Source organism: Papilio machaon, chromosome 6 (genome assembly GCF_912999745.1).
Source record: "Papilio machaon chromosome 6, ilPapMach1.1, whole genome shotgun sequence".
Classification (NCBI taxonomy): domain Eukaryota; kingdom Metazoa; phylum Arthropoda; class Insecta; order Lepidoptera; family Papilionidae; genus Papilio; species Papilio machaon.
In genome coordinates this window covers 4,912,471-4,936,359 of record NC_059991.1, presented here as the reverse complement: position 1 = coordinate 4,936,359, position 23,889 = coordinate 4,912,471, and the positions used below count along the sequence as shown (strand labels likewise).

At 34.1% G+C, this 23,889-nt stretch overlaps 1 protein-coding gene across 1 annotated transcript; it reads left to right on the top strand.

Annotated features, from left to right (window-relative positions):
• The first annotated feature begins 9,751 nt into the window (after window positions 1–9,751).
• On the top strand, window positions 9,752–20,633 carry LOC106715055 (protein lin-28 homolog). Its single transcript, XM_014508260.2, has 5 exons — window positions 9,752–10,356; window positions 16,923–17,041; window positions 19,427–19,599; window positions 19,828–19,948; window positions 20,360–20,633. The coding sequence occupies exons 1-5, from the start codon at window positions 10,317–10,319 to the stop codon at window positions 20,441–20,443; spliced, it is 537 nt and encodes a 178-aa protein (XP_014363746.1). The 5' UTR covers window positions 9,752–10,316; the 3' UTR covers window positions 20,444–20,633.
• Window positions 20,634–23,889: the final 3,256 nt, after the last annotated feature.

Below are 23,889 nucleotides of genomic sequence, written 5' to 3'. Positions count from 1 at the left end.
ATGGATAATATTATTTATAATTTACGTCATAATATCAATGAGTTTAACAAATAAATCTAAAAACAAGAAACTGAATCAAGTGGACTATTTTTAAAAGTGTGTTTGTTTTTTATTTGTGTAAAAAATTATATATGACTGTTCATGATACACTATTATGTGGTGACTCGTTAAGTGAGGGGTAGCGTATATACATGAAGGGTGAGTATATTATATAGCATTCCTTACTACGCAATTGTTAAATAGAAAATTATTTCTAAAATTAAACAGTTTTTTTCGTAATGCAAGTCAAAAACAAGATGATAAAAATTGCCTTGCAATGTTCTTATCGGAACAAGAGTATATTAGTACGTCACATTGTCGAAAATATTGATTATTTATTGAAAAATATGATAGACACGGCATAAGTTAATTAATTATCTAAATACGTTAAATAGGTCACAAATAACAATAATTTCTGTTATGAAAGAATAATGTTGAAATATTAAAACTGTAAATGGCAAATAATCTTATCCCAGTTATCTTTGAAGTTAAATCTTCTGAATTATAAAAACAAACATTTAAAAATCACAGATATTGCACAATTATTTTAATCCCTATTTGTTGTGTTTTATATGTTATTGCTGTATTATTTTAAGCCTGAAAAGAAACTATATATTTTTTAATTAAAACTTGTTTATATATGTACTATATACAATGTATAAATACAACATGTTATTTAAAAGAATATAAAATTAAAATGTTAATTGAATTATTAATTATTTTTAAATACCAAAATTAAAAATCTTTGTTTTAGATCAAACTTAAGTAAACCTTTACTTATTTATTACTGACCGTTTATTTTATGTACCGTTTATAATTTATAGAGATTTTATACTATGATACTAATTCTAATAAAGGTAAACTCTATGAACTTATGTACCTATATTCATATAAGACTTTCCAATTACATTAAATTTTTTAACATACATATTTTAAAGTATCAATTTCTTAGTAGTTATAGTTTAATAATCATGTGATAATTATATACTTTGTATTATCTTTAATTAGTTTCAATTATCTTTCTTGCAATGAAGTCATGAAGATATGGTGAAGTTCTTAATAAACCTAAGCAATAATATTTTTGCAATGCTCTCGTTTAATCCCAGAATTTATTAAAAATTACTGCAAAATTACAGTTAAAATATTCAGAACAATGCGAAGTCAGAATTTCGTGTTTTAACCGTAAATACTATAAAGGTTACGGAAAAATATTATGTACCCAGTAATATTGTTAATACGAAAGTTTAGATGTATGGATGAATAGATGTTTGTTAAAAGGCGTTTCCAGAGCTGCATAGCTAGATGACATTTGGTATAGATGTAGAACACTGTCTGGAAGAACATTTAGCAGTGAGCAAATGCTAGTGTATAATAATAAAGTATATATTATCGCAGAGTGCAGCGTATGCGCTGCGGCAGCAGCGGCGGCCGCGGCGGCGGCGGCTGCTGCAGTGGCCGCGGCAAGCTGGGCCTGTTGTGATCTGCAGCCCGGCAAGCTGCACGGCCTGCCGCACCTCCAAAACGGGCTTAATGGAGATACCACCCTTTACTGCAAACCCAGTGAGTTATTTGATATTAACTATCTCACCGTTTTTCCAATACCTAACAATCCTCTTCTTTTTCTTCCCATTCTTATACAATAGATACGATATTGTAATTCCTATAAGTGTTTCAGAACTTATTGGAAATACAAGTGTTTGTTGAAAAGTGTATGTTTTTTATTCATTTAAAATCTAACCAAACACTGCAGTTAATTTGATTCGATTTTAATTTTAAAAATTGATTCATTCAATATTTTTAAAGATAATAATTAGACGGTTCATTTGAATAAAATTCCTTATAAAAGACATAAACGCTATGATTACGAATTCTACAGTTATTTATTTATTCATTTAGTGTATGTTTCTAATATTAGAAAATATAAAGAATATTACGATGTAACGAACTAAAAAATCTCAATTCAGAGAATGGCTGTAAAAACAGTACAGTTTTATTTTTTTTTTTTTTTTTTTTTTTTTATTTATTGTACAAAACAATTTAGAATCAATACAATTTATAATAGGCAGCAGTACGAAAACCCACAGGGTTTAAGTGTACTCACCGGTCGCTTAGTTTATTACAATCAACAAATTAACAATATTACAGACGTCCTTTACTTCATTTCAATAATTTTACTGAGAAAGATTAAACTGTTTTCAGATCATAAAAACCGTTTGATTGACAATTGTATGATAAATATAAATTATTGAGTTAGAAGTGCCGATTTCAAGGTACTTTTACATTTTGTTGGCTTTTTAACGATTTGGTCAAGCACATCGCTTTCTAATTCGTTGAGCAGCTGCGGCAAGAGATATTGCCAATTGCGCATACCATATACATTATTGTAAGTAGGTAATTTATATTTGGGTACATTAGATAAATTTCGTAACTGGTTAGGCCTTTGATTTAGTTTTAATTGGGGTAAGTTATCTATTTCATCACAAATAGTATACAATTTAATTTTTTTATGGATATCTAAAATGTTACAGTAACGGAAAATATTCTGCTTATTGCATGATTTTTTTAAATGCTTTGGTATGATTATTTTAAGTATTTTTAGTTGCAACAAATATACGTTATTTATATAGCTACTGTATGTTCTGCCGTAACTGCTCAACCCATAGCCAATGACAGCGTCGGCCAGAGCGTTGTACAACATTCTCAAAATCTTACACGGTAATTTCTGTCTGAGTAGGGACAGCCTAGAAAGAACTGATCTTAGCTTTTTACAAACGTAATCTATATGTGGCTTCCAGTTAAGCTTACTATCTACAATAAGTCCTAAGTATTTATGTTCCTTGACAATTTCAATTGAGGTACAACCTTTGTTGCAAACGGGTGTTTGTCGGTGTAGGCATTGGTGGGAATGTGCTGTTATGGAAGGTTTGATTAATGATTTAATATGAGAGGAATGTATGTGCATGAGCTTAGTTTTTTCGTGATTTATGACCAAGCCTACATCGTGAGCCCATTTGCATAACAAATCAAAATTTAACTGCATTTTGTCTATTGCGTTCGTTAGGCATTGATCTGCTACAACAATGCAAGTATCGTCAGCAAATTGGTATACAGAGCCCTCAGTTAGTACGTTACACAAGTCGTTACAATATAGTAGGTATTCCGTCGGGCCCAGTACTGAACCTTGAGCGGTGCCTTCTTCAGTTGGAATAAAATCACTAAAAACGTTATTTATCTTTAATGTCGTTAATCGGTTGTTGTGGTAATTTTTAAATAAATCTAAAAGAGGTCCCTGTATGCCATTTTGTGCGAGTTTCTCATATAAAGTTGAGAATTTTAAAGTTTCAAATGCCTTACTAAAATCTATAAACATTGCAAGTACATGCTTCTTTTCATTCAGGTAACTGTTAACATCATTCGTGAATTTACATAATAGTTGCGTTGTGTTTTTATTTTTTTGAAAACCATATTGACGTTCGTCTATTATGTTGTTATTAATTAGATACTTGCACAATTCATTGCCGATATACTTTTCTATAATTTTATCTATACAAGAGAGAATTGTGATTGGCCTATAGTTATTAAAAACATTGAAAGCACCCTTTTTGTGTATTGGTCTTATAACACCAATTTTTAACTTATCTGGGTAAGTACTTTTCGCTATGCATACATTTATAAGATGTGTTATTACAGGAGTTAATTGTTCACATACATATCTAATGTCCGAGGCACGTATGCCGTCATAACCTGGACTTTTATTAATATTCAGATTTTTTATTATAGTCTCAACAACCTCAATTTTTGCCTTTTTTAATCTCATTGTAGTTTCCGGACGATTTATATATTTTTGTTCATCTAATAATGGATTATTACAAGAGTAGCTAATATTTTTAACATTATTTCTAAATTCTCGAGCAAAGTTATTTACTAGGTCTTGTAACTTACAGTTTGAAAAGGACTTTGTAATTGTGTCATCTAACGATTTAGTTATTTTTCCACATAATTTATTTATAATTTGCCATAATCTTATTGGGTTATGGAAATTACTCTGTACATCTTTTTTAATTACTCTGTTTCTTAAGTTGTTAATGTATTTATTTGTTTTATTTCTATATTTATTGTATAATAATTTGTTCTCTTTATTACTCATATCTTTTAACCAAATTTTTAGCAACTCCTTTCTTTTAGCACACATATAAAGCATTCTGTGATTTACCCAATTACAAAGTCCACGTTTATTTAATTTTACATTACAAATATATCTGCATTTATCATAAACAATGTTAAACTTCTCTAGAATAAAATTCAATACGTCATTAGGGTCTTCGTATGCAAGCGCCGGGCTCCAGTCAATATCGCGCAATAGAGATTGGACTTTATTTTTATCGAGTTTAAGTACGTTTTGCCTATTCCGCACTATACTACAGTTATCGACAATGACTAATCCGGTAATGAAGTGGTCGGCGATCGCATTGTTTACAACTGCAGTTTTTATGAATCGTTCAGTGTTATTTTGTAGTAACGACGCACGGATAAAAATATGATCTATACATGTTTTGGTAATGCGATCATTTTTTAATTCCACTCGCGTATATTGACTGATTCCCGATTCTAATCCTAACTCGCTCAATACATTTAAATATTGTAAGGTGAGGGTGTTACAGTGTGATATATCAATGTTCATATCACCTATAAGCACATAATTGGTCTTCGATGGGGATAACTTGATTAGTCGCGACAATTCGTAAACAAAAAGTGGCTTACTTAAGTTCGGCGGCCTGTACACCACACAGATGTCCGTCTTGTAGTCATAACTTGTAGTTATCGTACCTGTGATACACTCGAACGAAAGAGTATTTGTAGGTCTTCTGTTAAATTTTAAACTATTGTGCACATATAGAATAACTCCGCCACCTCTTCTCTTGTCACGCAATTCATAGTACATTTCGTAGTTTTCGAGTTTAAATAAATTAGTGCAGTCCGCTGAAATATTCGCTTCCGTTATAGCAATAATACTTATAATTTTCGTGCTATTCGTTATAATATACTCAAGTTGAGGAAAGTTTTTGATAATTGATCTGATGTTTACATGGAAGATAATTAACGCGTTTGGTTTACTGTGAGATGTGTTGTTAATAAAATCATTCCAGTTGTCCAAGTTAGTTTCTTCTATAGTAGCGGTTCATTGGGTATTGTTTTGACTTTTTAGCGTTGACTCCAGTCTTTCAATGTCCTCAGTAGATCTAATAATATGAGGTTTGTCAGTCTCTGTACGTCTAGCGAAGATTGATCCTTTCTTGTACCAAACGAACTTGCACAACCCGTTTCGCAGGAGAGTATCCTTAGCTTTCCATAGTAAAAATGAATTATTTGGTGTTAGCGATTCGCGTATTCGTATTCTTGAATCATCGCTGCGTCCTATGTCTTTGCAATTTATGATGGTGTTCCTTGCCGAGCTCAGCCATTTATTTTCTTCGCCGTGAGACAGGACAACCACGATTGGGGTGGGGTTAGTAATATTTGAGTTCCGTTTGTTAATCTTTTTTCGGTAGACCTCTAAGATAGCATCTTGCCGTTGGTTTAATTTTGAGCATATTAATTTCGTTACAGACATAATATTTTCGTCCTTCTGTTCTTGTAAACCGTGGATCTCGAGGCGATTACTTAATATATTTTGAGATATAGCATTTATTTTTTGTTCTAACACTTCGTTTTTTAGGTTTAAATTTTTACATGTATTTTTATATTCGTTTACTTGATTTTCGTAATATTTCATTTTTGTTTCGTATTCGTCTATTTTATCGGAATAAAATTGTAATATGCTTTGTAGTTCTTTTTGTACAGTTTCTCTTATATCCTTACGTATTTCATACATTATATTTTTAGTGATTTTTTGAGTAATTTTTTGGATAACATCCGAAGTCTCGAGTGTATTTTCGGTATCGGTGAGTTCTTCCTCGGGGTCTGGCATAATAAAGGAGACGCGTCTGGGCCTGGCACCGTCGCTGCACGAGCTGCATTTCCACTCTGCGTCATCGGTGTCAAACAGCATGTTGAGCTGCTCGGGGGACAAATCGGCGCATGCCCCGTGAATCCATTTCGTACATTTAGCGCACTGCAATCCTGGGCACTTCTTGTTTAACAATTTATTGCATTTTGCACACTTCGCCATAATTACTTCAAAAATATTTCACTTCCGCGGGTACTTATAAACAATTTTACGCGCAACGACAACGTCTGTAATGACTCACTGACAGCGAGCGACTGATTTCAACTAGCTAATATTTTATGAACATGAACTCTACAGGTTTTTTAATAATTTTATAAAAAATAATACCACAAACTTTTTGATTAATACTATTAATATTATCACAACCATAATAAATCAAACGTAAGTTTCAATAAACATAAAATAAAATTTGAGATATATACCTACTATTTAATTTTTTCATATTATTCCGTAGGCACCACCCCAATTTTACAACAGGAACGCCTATATTTCGAATGCCGACGTTGCTATCAAGGGGTCGGTTTCGAAGCTTATTCGGGACGCCCTTTGTCGCGTTATCACACATTATGCGATAGATGGCAGTAGTAGCTTTCGCGATAGTGATGCCATCTATCTGGAATAAAATAGAGGATGCAGTCACCCACAATATTCAAAAGCACATTCGTTGTTCTATGCTTGCATGTAGATGGCTCTCGCTTGAACTTATCTTTTAACATCGAAACTTCCCTTACGGTGAGTTGGATGAATAAGTATCTCAAAATAGTCCCATTTTATTTATTAGTCATAACTTTTAAATTATTATACAGTCATTATTTTGTTAACTTCTAAATATTAGCTCTGATTCATGTTTATTACTAATCCATTTCTAAGAAATATAAACAGAGTCGTTAACACATTGACGCATGATAAGGGTTAACAAAATAATTAATCGAAAGAGGAATGTTAAAAAATTAAAACGGAAATAACACAGTAGATAGTTTAATTATGAAATTGTTTTACATCAAGTAAATGCTTGCATAAATTAAGTGTATAAGAAAAAAAGAATTTGTAGTTAGTTTTCACACTCAAGCCATGAAACGAAGGAACAGTTAACTTAACATTATCCCTTCTAATGAGAAGTTGCAGGTGCATTGCGGTACAGGCAGGTGTACACGAACTTTTCATAACTTAATTCTAACTTAAGTGGTTTATTAAGTAGTTTCTGTGCTGTCTATTTTTTATTACGTCATTAACAATTGTAATATTAAAAGTTTTTATAATGAGAAAAAAAATCAAAAAGGATGAAATCAAAACGTGGAATAAGCACTACCGAAAATATCACGAAGGTAAATAATTTTCGAAAGAGTTTATAAATCTGAATTTGTAAATTTTTTATGGTACTTAAATATCATTTTTGAGATTGTAAAAATGTAATTAAGAAGTCTCCATTGTTAGATTTTTTAATTACTTTTGTGCATTAGTGTGGCGACATCACAGGATTTTGATGAGTGCTTCTAAATCCTGTTAAGGAAAAACAATTGTTCTAAAAATTGTAAACAACGAATTGTTTCAACATTTGTAGTGGAACTACATATATTGATATGGTTAATTCAAACTATTTTGATTAATTATGATGTGAACATGTTAGTAAGTAGCATATTAACTACCATTGTCATAAAAATGCAAGACAAGCGTGTAACTGTAAATTTGTGGAAGGTTATGCGTACACTTTTACACAACTAATGCTTTTTACCAAAGTCTCTTGATTGCCGACATTTTTTTTGTTCCTTTGTATTTGCCTAAGCTTTAACTTGGAATGCGAATCAAATTTCGAACAGACTTTATGTTATAACTATGCTTTTTATATCAAACTTTTCTTTACACTTAGCCTGAATTTATTTATTTTATTTTCTTATGCTTGGGACTTTTTCTAAGATAACAATTTCTATTCAGGTAATTGTTTGTCGGTGATAAAGAAGGGGGAAGTAGAGCGACAATCAACATTTTAAGTAGATCTAATTCGTTTTATATTTATACGCTGAAAAAATATGTAGTTCGCAAACTAGCCCGTATTATAGGGTGAACAGATTGGAGAAAGTAAATGTGACAATCAGTCGAGTTCCATTATTTTCAAAACTTGTCTTTCTTGCGCGCCGTCCATTGTGAGGCGCTATTCGTGCATAATCATTCATGGATTAGATGGTTGACAATAAGCCAGACGGGCGAGTTCGTCAGTTTGTGACGTTTTGATGAAGGGGACCTTTCACGGAATGTTAAGGGTTGAAGTGAATTTCCTGCACAAATCTAATTTCATCGGATGTTTATGATAAATTGGAATATAATAACTTAATTACAAAAAAAGTCTTCAACTACTCGTGTTATTCAAAGTGCAATTTTTAAACACTACAGAGTCAGAAAAGATTTGTTAGAAGAGTTATTTCACAGTCACCGCATCTAAACAAATGAAAAAGGACATAGTCGCCAGACTATGTTCTTTAGATATTTGTAGGTAGTTTAGTAATTGCTTTTTTACAAACGTTATGATAAATGTTATTTGTGAAACACATTTCAGCGTACTACCAACGTAGAAGAGCGTACAATTTTCAGTCTGTTTTATAAGACTCTTTAAAAATGGACTAGTCAAGTAAGTTTTCGGAAAACTTACTTGACTAGTCCATTTTTAAAGAGTTCACTAGGTGGGACTAGGAAGCGAGGTACGGGGAGTCGCGGGAGCAATCGGTGTGTCCTGTGTATAGCAATGGATGTAGGTACTCGTAGTTTGTCTTATGATGAATTGCCATATTAAATAACAGTGGTGGGTAACTATTGAACTTTTGATGTGTCGCAGAAATTACTTTACTATTATACTTATTAAGTAGTTTAGAGTTTTCTATATATTCAAATGCTAGTAGTCTGATTTTAAATACTTATTTGAAATGATACATTAATTATTCTAACAGGTGTTAAAGTAATTAACTTTTAGTGTGGTTGTTAAAGATTTTGTAAGAGGTATGGGTTGTGCGGTGCAGCGTGCGCCGGGCAGGTGGGGGCGAGGTGACTGGCTGCAGGTGACACCGGGACAAGAAAGTTAAGCTTTCACAGAAGGGAAACGGGTCCGCATGATGCGTATCAAACGGCCCTTGTCACATTATTTCTTACTAATGATATGTAAACTGCGCACAATAACTTAATATTGGAAGCCTATTAATCTACTTTCCAATTTGATTGCTTGTATAGAAAAATCTTACATAGGTGTGGTATAATAAACCCAGTCCTTTTGGTAATTTAAAGATTATTAAAGTCACCGTTTCGATTTGAGCTCTCTGTGGATATTCTAATTTCATTTCCCCGCGTCGCCCAAGCCAATAGAATTTGTTAAAAACAAATAGACAATCTCTCCCTCAACCCAATTTATGTCTAATCGAACATATATAAGGATTTAATCTATTAGAAATTTATTGTGTAAAAGTAAAGTAACAAAAATGAGTTAAACACGTTTTACTTAAAATAACCATTCATTTTTGTAAATTTTTAGAAAACTCATCTACACCTTCCAATAATCTCTTAGCTTGATTTTTAAACGAACTTTTAAAACTCTTAAAGATTTTTTTGCTATAATGCTGCTGCTGTATAAAGCATACCCGGATAGTAGAAATAAAGTTTCTATGTTTTCGTTTCATCTTTATAAAGAAATACAACAATTCTGATTTCCACGGCAATTTCATTAGGAGTGCAGGAGGGTTCAACAGCGGCAGCGAGGCTAGATCAGTCGTTCCTGTATCACAGGCGCGCCAAGGAATGAGTCGTAAAGTTATCGACGACACGGCGTCGCCAAGTGACATATTTCGGGTTGAGGTAAAGCTGCCGACGCTTTCGGGCGGCACACACGTTCCGTTAGCTTCTCTATTTTAAAAACTACTTGTTCGGTGATAGCGATATCCGGGAAGGGACGACCGCCGACCGCGACCGCATCGGCGCGCTGTGCCCGGTATACGCTAGCGTAGCGTAGCTCACTACGCGCCACACCGCACCGCACCACTACACTAGTACACTACCGCACCACCGATCGTTTTCTATGCAGTCGCAGTCGAGCTGCGTACGCGTCGCTGGCCGCTCCGCGCGTTCGCGCGTTCCCTCCCATGCACCCGAAACATTTTGAGACTTGTTATTTTTGAAACTAATCAAACGTTTAATGAACTTATAGTACACCGAGTGCCTTCTCGTGCTGCGGATGATGTATGTCACGCAGAGGTGATATCAGTGGTGCAAGTTACGTTTTATTTTGATTAACATGAGCGGGAGGGAAGGCGGAAATGCAGTTCCGTCTTCGAGTAAGTACCGATTCCGATTTTTTTTTTAAATTCTTGGGCGCTGTTGTATCCCTCTTGCGCGCCTCGCGCTCGACCGGGTCGGGTCGCGGGCTGCGGGCTGCGGGCGTTTGTTGTAGTTATCGGCGCACGTGGTGAGGGGTGAACGTTCCTATAATCAACTTATGTTAAAAGCTGTTGCATGCGCTGCGCCAGGACTCGTCGCCCTTATCGAGCGGATGTTCTCGCAGCGCCTGGGAAGGCAATTATAGAAATTGTTTACAACTGAATTTAAATTAATTAAATTGAGGTTAATAGTCTCGTTCCATTGATGTCACACATATGTGTGCCATGCCCGCCTGGTGTCGTCTTCGTAATTTTTGTGTCGTGTTGATGTTCTCGTATTATCACTATCAACAACAACGTGTATTAAATTAGATGATTAGTTCATAGTTAAAAAAACGTAGTGCGTACTACGCATTGCGCAATTCATTTCATTTGGTCTTGTTTACGATTGATAAAAAATTGTAATTAGAATAATATAATTTGTTAAATAAGGATTTAACAAATTACATTATTTATTAAGAGGCCAGTATTTAACGGACGTCTAATTAAATATTTTGGTGCATCATTGTACGGTCCTCGATACGTGTTAAAATGTGTATGACGAGTTAACACTTTCAAATAACTTTAGAAAGGAGTTTGTAAACGATTTATCGAACAAAGTACGCACCGTGCAGTAATTGTTTACTATGCTAACCATCCGACTACGTTTGTGTTATACGCTCCCATGCAACCCGCATGCATAGCTAAAGTATTCCGAAGTCAAGTTTATAATGTATGGAATAAGGTATAAAATGCTAAGTATTTGTTTGTCATTTAATACGAGCAAGTTTAGGTTACAGATATTAGTGTGCGTTATTTAGTTGACTGCATTTTAGAAGGACTTTAATCTTGTTTCCCCCTCCACTATTTTACTACGTGTTTTTGTCTTTGAAATACCGACGTGATAGTGAGGCATCTTGTTATCGACAAAATTTGATCAACGGAATATTTTTTTATTGACAATGTAGTCAATAATTAATAATATTAAAATAGCTTGCTAAAGCTATTTGGACAGCTCAAAAATTGAATAAAATCGTTTACATGTAAACGCTTGGATTGAATACAATTTACATATTCAATATACAATAATATTATAACGCTTGAATGAAGCAACATTGCCGTAGAATAATGTGGACATACGTGTTTCCGAATGGAATTACTATTCATTGAGAGTTACAGAAGAACTGCCTATTTGGAATTTTTAGAAAGTCGATGTTAAGTAACGCTCGTCCCTACGACAGGGTTCGAGTTCGTAACCAGTCAATTAAATCTGAATGGTGGTACATTGGCCTGTCTCTTTCGCTCCAAGCCACCGCTCCCCGGGACACAAGCGCCACTTGACGATGATTCATGAACAAATTCCGTACCTGCGATTGATAACACTCTAGACTACTCAATGAAGGAATGTTTTACTTCGTTTTATAAGATTTTTAAACGAATTTAATAGTATTTTTTGTTTACATGCTACATTTATGTTTTCTATAACTTTATATTCATCAATTTTATTATGTTAGTGATTGTTTAAGTTATGTATATGGAAATATACGGAAACAGAATCAAAACAAATATAGCAACAACGCAGATATTTTTTATGCCAAATCATACTACGAGTTAGTTTGAATAATTCTTTTATTATTTCTTTCCGCGAAACATGATGATTGTGGATTATAAACATCTTTAAGAAATGCTAAAATTGTGGGCCAAAGTACCAAACCCGTTTTGTTATTCACGTGATGTGAGGTACTTCTGTGTGTCGTAAGTGTCGCGGCCCTTTGTTTTTTTGTCGTGTTGTTTATAAAGTATTTTATCATGTTCGATATACATACAGAGAGGAAGTCGTAAAAACATAATTAAGATAACAATACATGTTCCCAATAATGATTTAGTAATTCCCTCAACATGACGACATCGTGTTCTATTTAATGTTATCAATAATTAAAATTCGATAGTTCCCGGCGATGCGAGTAGTCGCTTTGTGCATTATTTATCCGTGAAGCCACGTCGTAATGCAGTCAACGATCCCTACCCTACTTTCCTTGTACTTGTTGTTTGTGTTTAACTATAAATGTTGAGTTTATTTGAGAGAAAACTCCAAGCTTAGCTTTTTTTTTAGAAATACATATTTATAGCAGCTTTCATAAACACTTGTAACTTAACAAAAACATGAATTAAGCTTGTTACAGTTTGAAATTTACTCAAAAATGATTTTTGATTAACAAATATAAGAAAATTGCTTCAAGATACGAAATTAAGCAAATGTTTTCAATATTTAGTTAGATTTTGAGATGTTTTGCTAATAACTAGTTCGACACACCAACAAAGCAGAGCACAGTATTTCCCCTTCCTGCTTCCAAAATAAGCCGATACAGAATTAGCTGCCTGATTCCAAACAGCCAATATACCATGTTGTTGAGAACTCACCAATAAAGCGGGAATGTCAGGATTTCTGTCTTAAGCTCGTTATATACGGCGACATAGAATTATATTTAGGAAGCCGAAACAAAAGCATTCGAGCAGTAATGACTGTTGCGGAAGGATTAAAATAGGTTTGTGTTAAGTGCATTCGATAGAAAAACTACTAAAAGAGTATACTTAAATACGAGAGCCGGGCGAAATACTTTATTAACACACATTCATGGGGTTCAGGCCTATGGAATGCAATCAAAAGTTAAACATGCGTATAAAGTTTGAAATTCCAATGTGTATGTTGACGTCTGGCTTGGTATGGGCATGGATGCGGGCTGTGGGGTATCGGGGCAGGGGGGAGCGCGACTCATGCGCAGCTCGCTCAGTAAACAGAACAGACACGCGGCCGCGGCTCCGATGCGCCGCGCTGCTACTGCGGCCGATGCACTTCGCCTTTGCCTTGCACGACTCGATGTGACACGGCGCCCTGAAAACAAACTTGCACCACATTCCTCTGAAATAACAACGCCTTGTAACGGAACAGACAAGCTCGTAAAATATAATCATGATACACCGACTACAATAAATAGAAATTAGAATTTATGATATTTTATTTTTACACACTATTTTTCTTTTGATCCGACTGCCTTTTATTGGTTGTAGTTATGAATTTATAAAAAAGTTTTTGTGACATTTAGCTGAAACAAAAAATTGAAACATACAATTTTCTCAAATCTTTATTAATGAAACAATGTAAGAGTAAATGTAAGAAACATTTAAATTATTATTTAAACAAAAACTGACATGTACAAAATTACCAGTTATTTACATTCTCAAGAAATAAGTAATAACAAAATATTGATACATTCTTATGTAAAACTATTTCAAATTTAAATGGATTTATATCTATCTAACATACAAAAACAGAAAAATTTATAAAACGTAGTGTAAATTTTATAGAGCATATGTGAATGCACTCGTCCTCATTTACGTGAAGTCAACACGTCGCTTACCGGAATGCCCTGTACAAATATTACCAATTCCCTTCAGTTCATTACGTTAACTCGTCCAGTGAGAGCTTTTGTTTGCGTAAACATCTCATTCAGTAGAGAAATGTTTTTCAACTTTTTTTACGACGCGACCTCCTTACCATGTAATATTATACATAACTTACGATAGAACCAAACGATTGAAAAAAAATCATAAGAGTACTTAGTAAACAAGGAAATAAAACTAAGGCGCCGAAATTATTGGAGTCTTTAGGTGTAGGAGGATCTCCGCATCCCCGCATATAGGTCGCTAGGTTTATAAACACTGCAGAAAAGAAACGTTCAATATTCGGATAATGTCAAAACACTACTTATTTTTCGGTTAATTCACCACAGTTGCACTTGAATTGATACGATTGTTAGGATATTAATTGGTAAACTTTATACAGAGTCTTACATTTACTAAGAGAAACGTAGTGTCTGATGTGAGCAGGTCTCAGAGGAATTAATCAAAAACATTCTTGAACTTACTGTCGAATAAAGTTTATCTTAGAACGATTATCGCTTCACCAACACAGAGGTATGCCGAATATGCATATGATGAAACGATACCCGCGTAAAACTCGAAATGGATGTTTACGCTTTCTCATTAATTCAGTATAGGGAATAATAAATATTGAGTATATGCGGCGGTAAAGTTGTGTCGGGCCGCGGCAAGGTGCAGTGCTGCGATGAATGAAGAGGTACCAGCGACCAGCAACGCAACCTAAATACCGCGCATTCTCGGGTCCCCGCCGCCACCGCCGCCGCGCCGCGCCGCCCGGCCCGCCACGTGTGCCTGCGCTGCCGACTCTACCGCCGCCCGAAATAATATGCTTGCCTAACATACCACCACAATACGACGTCACAACACTTACAAAGCCACCTTCTACCGTAGTATCGTAATACTATCGACAGTAACAACAATTTTTTTTTGGATACAATAATATATAGAGCTTTTTGAAGCTTTCATTACATATTTTAAAAATTTAAGGTAATGAAAGTCTACAGTGTTTTCTTAGTTTAAATCCAATATAATATATATTAAGCTCAACAAAAAAAAACTTTTAATATACAAAAAGTTAATATAATATTTTAAATATACCGTACGAAGTACATCAATGTAAACTAGATACGAGTATGTCTCTCAGCATACAGTCTGATGGAATAATTTACCTGTACCCGGTAGTTCGTTTATTAATCACCGATGGTCATATTCTTTTCATCGGTATTCTCTCCTCCGGAACTTAGTCATTGTCTATTCAACTTACATACCTAAGTTTTTTATTTAACAGGAAATATCATGTCGATTAGTCATTGAAGTTCGGCGACTACAAAACTCACCTTTGCCTATTAATGAAGGTTAAAGTTATTCGGATATATAAATTCGAATTTGATATAAACACGTACGTAGTATTAATTAACTACTTCAAAACGAGGTCTTCAACCCACCAACCACCACGGACGGCGATATCTATACATAAAAAGAGTTCATTCTTTCGTTCGGTTCCCACGTTATTTTTTATAAAAGAGTCCGATAAGGGGAATAGTATACCCTTTCTTAGTACTGTAAGCGATCGTGGGCCCTTATTTATTGCTAATAGATTTCCGAACGGTAAAGTATCTAAGTATGTGTGCATCTAAAATAAGGGGCCCGGCCACTTAATGCAATCTCACAAATACTCGATTAAATTTAATTACATTTATGAAATCTATTTTTTAAAAAAGGTTTTAACTATTTTATTTTTAAGTGTTCATAAATATGACAATGTACGACAATTCATTGCTTTACATCTTTCTCGAAGCAAGTAAAAACATACTATAACGTACAACAAATTTAAATAGAAAGTTATGACAATTTACTCTTTTTATTTATCAAAAACTTTAAATAAGCATTATTTTTTTTATTACAAAAATTTAAACCTTGATATTTAGACTTAAATAAAAATGTTGTGCCTTTTATAACTCTCTGTATGGAAAACGGAAATTAAGCTTTTCCACTTAGCTTTTAAGACTGTACTGGCGTAGTAATGACGTCAGAGAATAAATCGTTAATAAAGTTAATCATTGGTTGAGTCATTTAAACCCACTTTTCACCAAATATGACCTCATCGTCTAATTAGTGAAGCAGAGGTTTTTAGCTAAAACATACTGTGCTTAAATTTAAGTAGATTTTTAAAAGTAATTTCCATTTCAAATAAGTTCTTGCTAGGACAGTCTTCACGATAATAGTCGATTGAAATTCTAACCTATGACTTAAATTACAAATCAATGAAAAATATAGGTATTGACACATTATTAACTTAGGTCCTCTGGTAAAAGTATGACAAAATGTTAATAAATGATTGTGAAAATAAAAATTAATATTCATGTAGAACTTAGACAATACGGAGAGTATTGTCTAAGCTCCTTATACCTACCCGTAGCATCATAAGAATGCAGTTCAAACGGTTTCACATAGTCCCTTTTTCATTAATTCATCATTATAGTCCCGTCGTCCTTTTATTCTACAATAACACGAATTATTAGTTCGACCTATTTAACTGTAGACTGTGCAAGTACATTAGTTAGTATGTATTCAGTTGTATTTATGTATAGGTAAGTCGAGACTAAACGGACTATACCTTTGTTGAAGAAATATGTAGTTTTATGATCATGGTTATCTTTGCATTACTATTTTAAGACGTATTTTTAAGATGATATAGATACATTTTAATATCATTAAAAATTAAAGGATTGGAAGTGAAAGTTTTCCTTATTCCTTAGAAGACTTTCAGTGAAGAAAATGAAAAGCCTGCTAAGTTGTGGTTTTGTGTGGTTTATATAAAATATTTAAACGGCAAAACTTGCGTTGTATAGTCATTTATTAAATTAAATAATTCACAATAACATATAGATAAAGAACCTCTACAAGGCTCGAATGCAGTCGAGTTTTATACAGCTACGTGAGTCCTAATCGTTTTTCTATTTTACGTTAATAATGTCTTAGGAAAGTACTATCAGTTGTTTTAATATTGTATTATTAATTGTAATAATAATAACGTTTGTCAGGTGCGGGCGGAGGCGTCACAGGCGTGACGCGGCGCGGCCGCTGCAAATGGTTCAACGTTGCCAAAGGCTGGGGCTTCATCACACCGGACGACGGCGGACAAGATGTCTTCGTACATCAGGTTATTCTATTCATGTGTCCATTAAGGAGCTCAGATATTGTAAATGATAAACTGTCACGGCTGCAAGAAGTTTTATTTCAGGTCGCTTCAAAGATGTTTCGTAATTAGTATCTAATATAAAATATAAATCTTCTTCTTCTTTGTGCTCTTCATTACTGAAGGTCGTGCTCATCTTGAAGTGCTTTCACTGATGTATCGACGAGCCGCTTCCACACCTTGTCTCATGGCGGAATGTTGAGTCCCAATATTGACTGGACTTGGTCAGACCAGCGGATAGGCGATCGTCTCCTTGCTCTTTTACCCTCACCTTTCCCTACTACAACCAGTTTGTCCAGATGGTCTGGTTGTCTCCGGGCAATATGGCCAAAGTAACCGAGGACTCGCCGGTAGCACGTAGTGGATAGGCGCGTGCTATTCTTTAGTTGACGGAGAATGGAATTGTTGGTTCTTTTTGCTGTCCATGATATGCGCAACACCACATTTCAAAAGCCTCAATTTTCTTTCGGTCGGCTGCTCGAATTGACCATAATTCTGATCCGTATAAAAATATCGAGAAGACTAAAGCACGCACTAGCCTGGTTTTAGTGGCATTTGACATTTTTCTGTTCTCAGCTTGTAGCTCTCAAGCAATGCTGCTTTAGCCATCTGTGTACGTCTTCGAATTTCCCCATCGCATCCGTCCTTGTTACTTATCAAAGACCCTACGAACTCCAGACCTGAGAGTTCTCTTGTTCGTACAACCAGACCAGCTCTATCAACCACCACAATTTTCCTCTTGGACCTATTTATGGAAAGACCAACCATTTCGCTTGCGTGCTCAACTTTATATATCAGTTCAGCCATTTCCCGTTCTGAAGAGGCAAATAGTGTGGTGTCATCTGCGTATCTTAGGTTACTGATCTTATTACCTCCATTTCTCCACAACAGAAATACCTCCATTCCACTCTTCCAGCGCAGTCCTCATGATATATTCGCCGTAGATGTTGCAAAGAAGAGGGGATAGGATACATACTTGTTGGACACTTTTCCGTGGTTTAAAAGGTTTGGACACCACGTCATTGACCCTGACCATTGACTCCCCATTCTCATAAAGAGCTGCAATCAATGCTGTTAAGTGCTCAGGGACACCCATCTCTGGGAGGATTCGCGATAGACAGTACCATCTTACGCAGTCAAACGCCTTGGAGTAATCAATGAAGCACATAATCATTGGGACATTGAATTCACGGGTCTTCTCGATGAGCTGTCTGATGTTTACGATTTGCTCTCGGGTCCCCCGACTTTGACAAAGCCTGCCTGCTCATGTGGTATTTGCCACTGAAGATAAGGTTGTAAACGTCCGTTAATTACGTGGAGCATAATATTACTACCGTGAGATACGAGGGCCACTGTTAGCTAATTTTCGCAGCTCTTTGTGGACCCTTTATTGTGCAGTGGTATTAAAAGAGACTCCGTCCAATCTTTGGGCCATTTTCCCGATCTCCAGATCTGATTACAGAGGTTTTCTAAGATCTTTACCCTTGTGACCCCGAGATTTTTTAACTCTTCAGCGAATATACTGTCTCTGCCGGCTGATTTGTAATAGTAAATGTAAATTTTAATATTAGTCCTAATAACACTATGACAAAACAGTGCACTTTGAAAAGAAACCTCGGAAATTAGGAACGAGTTAGGATACGTTTTAATGGTTATTCGGCAAAACTCTTAATGTATCGTAATTTTCAAAGTAGTTGTTAACTATACATAATAAACCTTAGCCAACCATATTATGCCGATGTCTAATATCATACAAAAATTTAAACTATCAAAATAATCCGAATGTAAGAAGTACCAAGTAATGATAGATATGGTTTACTTCTAAGTTCTTGGGAAAAAACAAATGGTTTGAGCTCGCGCTGCCGTATCTAGCGTTTGACTCGATAGTGTGCTTATTTGTTTGTTCGGCTTATCAAGGCCGGATGTTTTTTTTTCTATATATTTACGCCACCAAATTTGTGATTCGTTTGACTGCAGCAACGCTAGCGGTAAAAATTTATATTAGGTCAAGACTACGTTATTGGAAATTGATATGAGGTTTCTTTTTTCTTGCGCTCCACTCGTTCTTGTCGTGTTACAATAAACATTGAATAAGAAATGAATACATTTAATTTTACGGTATTATGCGCGTACTCTGAGGTTATAAGTGGCGATGTGTTCTTGTTTATTTCTATTGCATTGTTGCTTTTGGGTTAATCTTTTCATCGATAGTAAACAGATTTAGGTGACTGTCGAACTTGCGTTCTTTAATTGGTCAATTAGACAGTTGTTAAGTGTAGTATATTTTACAGAATTCACGCAATACTAGGGAATGGGTTTAACATAGGCACAATGATTTATCAATTCCAGAGCGTCATTCAAATGCCAGGCTTTAGATCACTGGGGGACGAAGAGGAGGTGGAGTTTGAGTGCAAGGAGTCGGAGAAGGGCCTGGAGGCTACTCGCGTTTCGGGCCCCTCTTCAGTCGACTGCCAGGGATCCCATCGCCGCCCGCTGTCCAAAAAACGTTTCAGGAAAATACGGTTATTCTTTTCATTTTTTTTACTTTATTGTTTTAATTTCAAAATGTTACATTTAATTTTAAATAAATTAAATTCCTGGCGTTCCGATAACGACAACCGAGACAATATTGACGAGTTAACCCGGGAGTCTTTTACTTAATAACGTGTTTCGATTTTGGACGACAATATTTTTAATTTGGATACCGAAGTTATTGTCTACGTATCTATTGTTATTTTTGTTATTTCCAGTTGCTACAACTGCGGAGAGTTTGCCAACCACATAGCGGCCAAATGCGCCATCGGACCACAACCAAAGAGATGTCACAACTGCAAGAGCGAGGACCATCTCATTGCAGATTGCCCCGCTAAGGTAGTTATCATAGATCTATTAAAATCACTATAATTAAAAAATTGCAAAACATAAAGCATGGGTAATTTTTTTTTTATCATAAGTAGGACGGATAGAAAGAGGATATATCTTCTTGCTATGCATCCCCTCCTCCATCAAATCCACTTCCCCTTCCCGCCCTTTCCTTATAAGAAAAGGGTGGGAAGGGATTGAGGACTACAATTCAGCATTACTTTACCAGGTTGTAAGACATGTCGTTTCTATGGAAGAAACTATGCTTTTTTATTAATCTTCCCTTCATATTTTAGGCCGGAACCATTGACATCTATCTTTCTTTCCACTAATTTATCTAATTTATCTAATTTCTCGTCTTACTTCTTTTGCCTTGGAATGTTTCGTACACTACTAATTGTAATTATAAAATCATTGTAGGTGGAGAAGAAGAAGGACGAGAGCCAGTCGAAGAGTTCGGGCAGTTCTTACGGCAGCCAACAAAGCAGTCCCCAGCAGTCGTAAATAACGTTTGTCTTACATATATACGGTAAAAAAATCGTAAAAAAATCTACATTTTTAGAACAACTATATTTGACAAACGTATAATTTAAAGTTTGAGTTATATCAAAGGAAAATGGAACAGAACTACCTCATTTTTAAAAAATAATTTTTAACTAAATAAGTACAAGACTGATGAGTACAAATCAATTAATTAGTACAAAACTATTTTAACTTCTTAATCTTTATAACCTAAGTTTTAAAGGTAACCTAAGTACAAATATTTGTGTTCGAGTGACGATACCATTTTACGTATTTCATATACCCAAAGTGTGTGTTTATATCTTTATTATTATTATTTTGTTATATTCTATTATGATCGACTTTATGTAATTTTAGAGTATAATTAGATTTATTATGATTGGCTATGAAAGAAATATAATAATTAGATTCATTTAATATCATTTTAGAATAATTAAGCAAGACCTGAACAAGATTCAGTCAAAAAATTTACATGCCAATATTGAATGAAGAAAATGCTTTTTAGTCGTGAAAGGTAAACACATTTATTTACTTCGATGTTTTATGAAATGATCAGAACCTAAAAAAAATATCCACAAGTTTTAATAAGTATGTATTTATAGCATTGTTTATCGTATAGGTATATGGGTTTTATAACAGTTATTTTTCCACATAATATTTGCAAATTTATTTTGAGATACATCTGACACATTACATAGATACTTATATACAACTTATATGTAACTTTAATCAACTAAAAACACTTTATTCAGTTTACAAATTTTGAATTTAATTTAATATTATTAAAAAGTTAATATGCTACAAAACAATAAGCAAAGCTCGAGTTAAGGACACTAATGTTTGCAATCTTTTACTAGATGGCGCTATTTTCAATCTAAATTTGTAACTTTTTTAATCTGAAAATCTTGGAAAGTTCAAATAAATGAATCAAATATCATATAGTTCGTCGTTATGTCAAAAAATATGTTAAAAACGTTTATAAGTAGTTGATAAAGCAATTTATCTATGTCAATCATTTGTAAAAAAAAACAACCAAATACATGTTTAAGTTAAAAAATATATTTTACAATAAAATGTATGTGCCAAAGTAAAGTTGCTCATAATATTTGAAATCACACATTTTAGGTTGTCAAATCCATTACACAGCTTATCTTTTATATAATTTATGTTCGTTGAAGTCGTTGTAATAATTATAAATACTTTAATATTGATTCAAACAGTGTTATTATAATAGAAATACTATATTAATCCAATCTGAAATTGTTGAAATTGAAATTACAATTCCATTTGCAACTTACGAAAATTTTAACATAACCTTTCTTTTACTGAAATTTTAATGTAAAAAGCAACCAAATGTTTTTACCTTTACTGTTTACAATATTATTCACATTACATCACGCTACTTAAAATTATATTCATATAAAAAACAAAGATCTACAACGGAACGCTACAAAAGTTGTTAAAACATCATTAATTTTCTAATATTAAAGCCAATTATTATAGCTTTTAATAACCCATCGATTCATAGTCATAAGTCAAAATATAATAACCGTAGCATAAGATTAGGTGGAAAAACTAACATAGAAATAGTACAACAAAGTTATTCTTTAAAAACTATTAACGCAAGTGTAAAAGTTTTTCAGTTTTGTATTTGATATCGAAAGTAAAGTTTGACAACAAAAAAAAATCAAACGAATCCTGATTATGACTACTATTACAGTAACAGCAATTTGTTAATTGAAAAAAATATATATTTCAATCATATTAGCTATGTACAGTCGGAGTAAAAAATCTTAAAGAAGATATTTAATTGCACTAAAGACACGACCGTTACCGACACGACCGAAAATTAAAGACCGTTAATAAAACATTTTAGAAAACGATGTTAAGTTTAAAATAAATTGTCTTTGTTGACAAATTAAGTAAGTTTCTTATGCAGTTTTCTGATTAGTTGGAATAGATTGGTACCTATTAAGTGTACACGACAAGATAAAGAAGTGGATTTGAAAACTGTGGGAAATTTTCTACCCCGACTGTACCTTAGCTTCTATTTTACTAAGATAAGAAGACTAACGTATAAACTACCTCTACTAATAATATAAATGTATCGTAAAAACGCATTTACATTTGCAAATGAAAAATGTCTAAGGTATTATGAATACGGGTTTCTTGCATTTTTAATTAAAAATAGTTTAGTTTAAATATAAGTTTATTAAGACTAATTTGAAATCATCTACCTCATAATTTAAAAAAAAATATTGAATAGAGTTTATTTGCTAGGTTAATATTTTAAACATATACAAAGTTTAGCTTTTATTATCTTTGATTTTCAGAATGCCCAATAAGAATAGTTTTCGTATTTTCTATGTTTAAAGTTTACAATTTGTTTTTCTTTTTTTATTTTTCAAAGAAAAATAAATGATAAAATATAAATAGTGTTTTATTTCATATCAACCAGATTAAAATCTAAACTTTTATCAATTTGTTGATATAAAGACTACACAGATCCAGAATACACTAAACAGTGTCCTTAAAAACTTATTTGTCAGTTAATCACTTCCTTTAGTGCACATAAGTAGAAACTGCTGCATTCGATGCTTAAACAAATGTTTTGAATTTTTCGAATCTTTAATTTAAGAATTATTTAAAATTGTAAAGGCCTTATCAATATTAAGTGAATGCGATATCTGTTAAAGCTTGCAGCCTGAGCCTTGATGAGTTATATTTAACTTATTACAAAAAGCGAGAAAGAAAGGATAATCTAAAGGTTTTTTATTTTATCAGAGTATATATGTGGTACATACTTTTAACTGAATACTGCCATCTAGCGTCCAAGTGTGTCGTTACGCGGTTTTATGAATTTAGCCTCCGCCATTTACATATGTGCAAGGTACATGGTTACTTCACATGATTTTTATAAATAAAATATGAAAATCGTATATAGCCTCAAATATGCCGTGTTTAATAAGTAACCTATAAACTAACGTAAACGGAACTGTAAATTACTACAACCATGTGTTGATGCGATATAAAAACTAATTAGATTTTACTTCTACTTATAAGTTCTAGACAGCGGTACAAATTATTCTTGCAAGTTATCTACGAGCAAGTTTATAATCGCATCAGCGGGATGAATTGTACAGCAAATGAGCGCGAGGCGAGCGGTCCTCGGAGGGCCGCGAGGGCGCACCAAGGAAACGTCACGTTTTTCATCGTGGCCGGGCGAAGACGCGCACGGAGGATGCAGCAGTGAGGGGCATGGCTCCCCCCTCACGCCCCCGCCTCGCCGTCCCCGCGCTGACGTAACGCTGCCGTGTCCGCCCGCCCTAGTGTATGTCGCGCCGCGCTCCGACCGCCCGAGCGAGCACGCCACTGGCGCGCCCTTTGCCACACCAGTGCTTATCACTTGACGTTTCCCATCTTGGCTT